Below are 7,861 nucleotides of genomic sequence, written 5' to 3'. Positions count from 1 at the left end.
ATATATATATATATATATATATATATGCACACACACACACACACACACACACACGCGCACACACACACACACACACACACACACACACACACACACACCACTTAAACATAGACACACATACACATATATATGTGGATGTGTGACTCAGCGTTTGTTTTCGTCTGTGTATCTATACGTGTACGTGGCATATATATGAACATGTAGATACACATATAGACATCTATTTTATAGCATCATTTGTGTTGATAAAAATCCATCAGAAATCATCGGAGTGATTGACCTTAATAATAACTTTTTTTTCTTAATATAAAAGTCGGGATTCAATCCTAGTGACACAATGTCTACCAGCATATATTTGGATGTATGTAATCATGACTGCCGTTGCATATCCGATCATAACGGAAATATAACACAGTTGGTTTATTTAAGTATTTATTAATCCAAACCATTATAATCACAGCTTCGACTGGCATTTTTGTTGTCTGATCTGCAAGAAGATTAAATATGTGCTGAAACATCTGCCTTAAAGATATCATGCAAATGAAATAAATATACACCTCCATACATATATATATATATATATATATATATATATATTATCAGTTAGCTATCTATAATTTTGGTAAAAGAACACACTAAGTATACGAAATAAAGAGGTTAAATTCTTTAATTGAACTCAAGTAATATCTTCCATAGCATATAACTGGCAATAATGCTGACATCAATGTTACATCGGACATTTCTCTTGGCATGGAGTCTGCAAGCGTAAATGCGTTTCCTGTTTACGGAATTATTTATCGACAAAAATGTGTCTAAACAATACATATCGGTATGCCTGTGTGTTTGTGAGCATGTGCATGAGTGTGTGTGTGTATTATTAGTGAGTGAGTGTGTACGTGTATATCTATAAACACAAATAACACAAAAATATTGACATTGCGTAAAACATATGTGCACATATATTAAAGAATATACATAACATAATATCGTTGAAATCTCGTATTAATATTCTTTTATGATTATGGTGGTAAGAGTTGTTACCATGTCGAGCGAAATGTTAACGGAATTTCTGTATGTTGCTTTTCATCCGTTTGGGCTTAATATATATACTTATTGAGCAATAGCATTGACATAATCGACCTAGCCCCTTCACCGAAATGTTCAATAGGGCGAAAAGAATTAGTAGACTGGATTTGTCTGGAGGTCATTTCGAAAGTTAATATGCCATCCACCGATCTCCTCCAGAAAAAATCCATGTCGTATATTAACGCATGAATAAATTCAAGTGATGCATTGATGAAAGATCTCACAATACCATTGTGCTCTTGGATCCCTTATCAGAAATTTCCAATAAACGTAAGCATAAAGTTAAGTTTCTTTTGGTGGGTCGAAGAACACCACGCTCTGGGGATTGTGCAATTGTATCGTAGCTATTAAACTCCGTTTGATTACACAACGCCTTGCCTTACTTCTATACAGTCAAAAGGACATAGATCTTATTCTTATTTTATTTTGATTTTGATTTACGTGTCCGTTCTTGTCACCATTCCAGGTTTAAAACCCACGTTCATATCAATCTCCGCATGATTTATTTTGTTCTATTGTTATTTTGAATGCATAGGCCAGGTGCCATGAAGAATTCTTCGAACCTTCTCTGCGTGTGCAAATAGCTGTCAAGATAAGATCTTCAATGTATGAAATTGCTAGAAGCTCATAACTACATTCTGTGTACTTTAAACATTTATGTCTTACTAGAATCTCTGTGTGTTTGTGTTGTAACTACACAGAACAAACAGGACAGAACATGACTCATATATGCCTGTGGAAGTGTACATAGGTGATGTATCCATGAATGACTATAGCCAGTATTTATTGACCTCCTGCAAGACTATCAATAGAGGGTCGTTGATAGCTCAGTGCAGCCGTTTAGAAACATTATACGATATGTATCTTAACATAGGCATTCTCAAATTGTAGAAATAAATTACAATATCAATTCATTGTAGTCGTTTGTTTCGCACTAAATGATACCAATGATTAAAACCATAAAAGGTGACTGACATCAGGCAATATTACACTGAGATTATAATTTATTATAGGTATATCTCAATGATGATTTAATGCATGTGGTTTCTCTCAGATTGTTCCCTGTTTTACACTATAATCTAAACGTCTGGTGTGTTTTGAATGCAAAAACCTATATAAAATTTGAAACCATTATATATTTATGAATATTCTTACGTGAATCACATGAAGATCAGCTGACACGGCATGCTATCACATCAAGAGAGATAATATTAGAACCAATACTAAGATGCGTAATGTCTGAAAACTGGACGAAGGAGCAGCATTTTGTTTTTCAATTACATTGTCTAGGGTAGATAGAAATTATGATGTTCAGGTAATGTTTGACTTTTACTCCTCACATTTACTAGCTTTCCAAGAACTGCGTCTACAAGCCCCAAATGCATAACGCTAGTCTTTGTTACATTAACTTTCATGTCCCCACATTTTTTGCTTATAATTAAACTAGTTAACGAACGAACACTTTTAAATGGCAATTACTGTATAATAACGTATTAATGAATTTCAGTGTCGCCGAATATTACATTGTTGTGATTATCCTTATGTTTAAGTGAATGTCAGGTATTAAATAATTAGTACAACTAGGTAAATTCTCATTTTTTGACAGATAATAAACTCATTCAATGGAAAATCGAATCCGTTGTGATATTACAAACTCATTTCTTTTAATTCAAATCGTTGATTAACTATTTATCCGAATACTATGAGAAGTAATGAAAATATCATACCACAGTTATTATTCTTATAAATGCTCTTTAAGTAGTCATTACAATCCTTGAACGTCCCTTTAAAACACCTCGCGAACTGTTTTAAGCGACTAAATATCAAAAACAAATTGGGAAAGAGAATTTTTTAAAAATCATATCTGGTAATATTATATCATATAAATTATCAAAATTCTGCAATATAAAATCAACAATTATTTATCTTTCATATTATGGCATAAAATACTTATTTTCTATGCTGCATATTTTTAACATAGCTGTAAATTATGTGCATTATGTGCGCAGGGGAACTTCACTTATCGATCCCAATGGAGTTACTTCAAGTAATTCCAGTTTAAATGACTGGTATTATTTAAGGCCGGGAGTTGGCAGAATGCTTAGCGTATAAGAGAAAATGCTTAGTGTTGTTGCCGCCACCTGTATGTTCTGTTTTGAAATACTGCGCAAGTCGAATTTTTTATTCATACACCGGTCAAAGCAAAGTACTAGTAGAACACTGGGGTCGATAGATTTGACTAACGACCTAGATAGATAGATAGATAGATAAATAGATAGACAGATAGGAAGATATTTATATTTACATACATAAAATAAATATTAATACATTTATATGAATATATAAATACGGAATTTATACATTTATATATATAAATATTAGTAAGACTAATCGTTGTAATAAAAGTGTATTTACTTGCAGTAGTACTTATCGACTTTAAGTTCGGGATATTTTTCCAAAGCAGATGTACAAAATTCCTTGGCTGCGTCGTAGCAATACTCTGACATTGCAACACCTATAAATTGAAGGACGGTTGTGATATACAATATCAAACTTTTTTTTATTTATTTTTGTTTTATTTATTTCAGTCTTTGGATGCTTGGGAACAACATTGAAATATTTTCTGCAATAAACCGACACCAGAACATAGATTTGAACATAATGTTTATATTATCGGTTCTTTCTTCCGAACCGCTGAATTGCAGATTCGCAAGGGAACGGTCACAGGGTGTTACGCGGAGTGGCGGCATCAACAGACGCAACAATCCACACTCAGTCACCCACACAGAAACACACACACACTGAAACTCACACAGACACGCATACACACACACACACACACACACACACATATATATTGTGAGAAATCAGTTAATACATGCAAAAGAATTACAAATAATTATTTACCAACGATGAAAAGGAATATACATATAGAATATTTCATTATTCTAACTGCCAGCTGCTGAAATGGAAATTTAAAAAGACTTAGAGATATGCAAATTTTTATATGATTTTTAACTAATAACTGTCTCTTTCGAATTAAATAGAAATATATTTTCCTTCTTTTGTATTACATGTAGTATAGGTTGATATTAAACAGTATTACACGAATATCTCATTGAATAATAATTCAATACTAACAAAAAATATTTTAAAATATGATCATATTTCCAGCACTGCGACAACAACGGGTCTTAAACAATTGATTGCGTACAGGGAAAAAAAAGGGAGGAAATTACAACACCAGGTGGATAATGGGCTTTCTGAAATTTAGGGAAAGCTATGGATTCATGTATTAATATGAATATATGATGTATATAATAATACAAACAGTGATTAGAAAACATTTACGGGAAAACATTGATTATACAAAGATAAATGAACATAGAATACATCGTAGTGTAATTCGCCATATCAAACAGAGCATCGGACGTTGTTCTAATTTACGGTTCCAGTGCAATTTGTACTGTGATCATGATGTTATTCGAATAATGCCACCTCACTGGTTCGGAGAGAAGATCGATATTCCCTGTGTTTGGAAAGCTATCCTGACTCAGAGTGACACATATACAGGTGAGTAGATTGGAGCTAAATATATATATATACATATACATATATACATATATAACAGTGTTCATATACACATCTATACACATATAAATATGCATATACACGTTTCTACAAATTCATATTCCGATTCATGTATGTACATGTGAACAAACACGCATGCATACACACATACATACGTATATTCATACAGACATACATCATTAAATGCTAGATAATAAGCTCGCTACAAATAGTCACATATAACTATTTTCACAAGATAAGGAATACTAATGTTTATATAAAAAAAACTATTTAAAGAAATAACATAATAGACTTACATGTTTTAAGTCGTAATATTGTTATAAACACAGAAGGAAATAAATAATAAAAATCCCAATAGCACGTATATCTGTATATCAGACGACACCAGTACACACACGCACAAACACACATACGAAGTTTTTAATTGCTGATTTCAAAACGGATCTATTTTTTCTTTTTTACATAATTTCACGGAAAATATATTTCTTACCTGAATATATAATTTAAGATGATGTGTGTTTCCTGATGCCCAACAACGCATAAACAATAACAGATGAAATCGTAATAGTTAGTTACATATATGTGTTTGTTATGCAAGACATTTGATGTGAAATCGACTGCTGTAACAGATATTGCTATACTTGTGTTTGGTCATATATTGCCAATTAAATAAACGCGCTATGTATGTGGCCTTCACTTCAGTTTATTAGTAATATCTTAGTTTCTTCATTTAAGCTCTTTTGCATACATTTTGGACGGCGTGTTTCCCCTTGTTCTACTTATGCCAAAATGGAATAAGTAGAAAGAGAGGATAAACGTGGAATAGATAGTTGCTAAACATGTGACAGTCTGTGCCAATAAAAAATGTCGACATTGAAACTAGAATAATAGTTATAATGTTGACATGAAGACCAAATATATGGTCCGTTTTTCATTGGCAAAATAATAGTCACCAAGTACTACAATATGATAGTTTTTAGATATATACATATATTCATAGAAAAGAAGGTATACAAATATACATGCAGAGATATACATATACACACAGATACACGTATGCACATATATTAACACACACACAGATACATACACAGGTATTTACTCACACATACACATACGCACGCACATATATATCTGTTATCTATTATCTTTTACATCTTACGGGTTTCAGCCAGCGGCTGAAGCCATGCTGGTGCACCGCCTTTACAGCATCCGGCGATTCTTTCAGTATTGCTTCTGATGAAGTAGCGAGTTGGAGGATGCCGTTCGTCTTTGTGTTTTCTGCCACCTTGTGGGTTCATCCGGTTCTGCAGATAAGAATCTGCTGTCTAGACACTTCTTGAAGACTTTCATGTCCACACCTCGACGATCCCTGCCTATCTTCTCTACAGGTAGTAGAGCCCCAGTTCCTCTATTTCAGAAATGCTCACTAGAAAATTCCTTGCACCCCATAAAACATTGTTTTATGTCTATTTTAATTGGAAAAGTTTTATATATTTTTATTAATGAACATTTTTATGCTGCAGGTTCTATGTGTGACTGTTTAATCATGCCACGTACAAAAGGAGAATTGGAACCTGTTCAAATTTCGACCAGTGTCCTCTGACAGGACCCTTTGCTTTGTTAAGTAGATTTTGGAGGATAATCCTCACTGCAATGCCTTTGACATAGTAGAACAAGTTGATATCAGTCCCAGAACAGCTGTCTGGTATCTCTATAAACTTGGCTACTATGGTAGAGTAGCAAGAAGTAACCCACATCTTGAAACATCCAATAAGAATTGGAGAAAAGATTGGGTCAGTGAAATGATGGAATGGCCGTTAGCATTTTTGAACAGTACCATATTCTCCGATGAGTCCAGATTTGCTGTTATTTCTGACAGTGGTTATCTGTGGTTCTGGAGATGTTGTGATGAAGGAAGTGACATGAAAACTTTGCTGCCCACGATGAAACAAGGCAGCTATTCTGTGATGGTCTGCGGCGCAATTTGGAGCAATGGTCAATCATAGATACTGGAGTGTGATGGAAACAAAAACCCATATAAACATGTGTCCATATTCCAGAATGGCATTAACAATCTTACATGGCTAAGCTAGTTACCAGATGTGAGGCCTATTGGACATATATGGACAGGACAGTTCGAAAAAAGAACAAAAATGGAATTAGTAGGTTTCTTCGGAAATTTCTTGAGAAGACATTCTTACAACAATTAAACTTGTATTTGTTTCTATTTTGTTAGGTAGGCTAAAGGTGTGATAGTATTCTGTTTTTCTTCGCTTTTTGTATTATATTCTCACGTCACGAAGTATCACTATGTTCTGAAGGCGAGTTTATAAAGGAGCATCTTAGCAGATAATAGAAATTACTGTTTAGAAGCCCTGAATGTCTGATGATGTATTATCCACACAGTAAAACTTTGTCATTTAAAGTTAAATATCAGGAAACAGGTGTTTGCTTAATTAAAATACTATAAAAAAATTTTCTATTCACTTGTTCTCTATTGTGAAGTATTATATTGTGATTGAAATGACGTTTGAAATTATTTTTCGCTGCTTGAATGTGCTAAGAATCACGTACATATATCAAGGCACAGATGCACACATGTAAATATACGTGTGTGTGAGAGTGTGTATATATGTGTGCGTATGTGTTTGTGGATTTCTGTATATATATATGTGTGTGTGTGTGTGTGTGTGTGTGTGTGTGTGTGTGTGTGTGTGTGTGTGTGTGTGTGTGTGTGTGTGTTTGTGTGTGTGTGTGTGTATGCATGTATATAAATATATATATATCGTTGCTATTATGCAAAGGTGTCGCAATTCTATATCGTTGGTTGTCAGAAAAAGGAAACGTACTTTCAATATTCCATTTCTTTTTACATCAGCAACAGATTCAGGTTAACAATAACACATTTGGGAGGGCGTAAAATCATGACTCCATGGATGTATGGTATTTTAAGTGGAGAGTTTTGGGAAAACGTTGCTACGTATGGCCAACTAGAGATTTTTAAAATACTAAACCGCTGTACTGCATTTTCACAATTTTCATCTGAAGCATCTGTAGATACGATAGCCTGACAGAAGGAACTGACTATTGCAAGCAAAAATAAATATCGAATAAAACGCATTTGGCCAAATTTCGACCTTCAACAATTAACATAATAGCATAACAACGATATATATGTATA

At 33.5% G+C, this 7,861-nt stretch overlaps 1 protein-coding gene across 1 annotated transcript; it reads right to left on the bottom strand.

Annotated features, from left to right (window-relative positions):
• Positions 1 to 165: 165 nt before the first annotated feature.
• LOC128249851 (uncharacterized) lies at positions 166 to 4,992 on the bottom strand. Its single transcript, XM_052974390.1, has 5 exons — positions 4,974 to 4,992; positions 3,994 to 4,048; positions 3,502 to 3,601; positions 2,814 to 2,902; positions 166 to 487 (listed from the first exon to the last, which is right to left on the bottom strand). Exons 2-5 carry the CDS (start codon positions 4,028 to 4,030, stop codon positions 342 to 344), a joined length of 372 nt encoding a protein of 123 aa, XP_052830350.1. The 5' UTR covers positions 4,031 to 4,048; positions 4,974 to 4,992; the 3' UTR covers positions 166 to 341.
• Between the last annotated feature and the right edge of the window lie 2,869 nt (positions 4,993 to 7,861).

The sequence above is a fragment of the Octopus bimaculoides genome, chromosome 18, assembly GCF_001194135.2.
Source record: "Octopus bimaculoides isolate UCB-OBI-ISO-001 chromosome 18, ASM119413v2, whole genome shotgun sequence".
NCBI classification, from domain to species: domain Eukaryota; kingdom Metazoa; phylum Mollusca; class Cephalopoda; order Octopoda; family Octopodidae; genus Octopus; species Octopus bimaculoides.
This window is presented reverse-complemented; position numbering and strand designations above follow the sequence as displayed.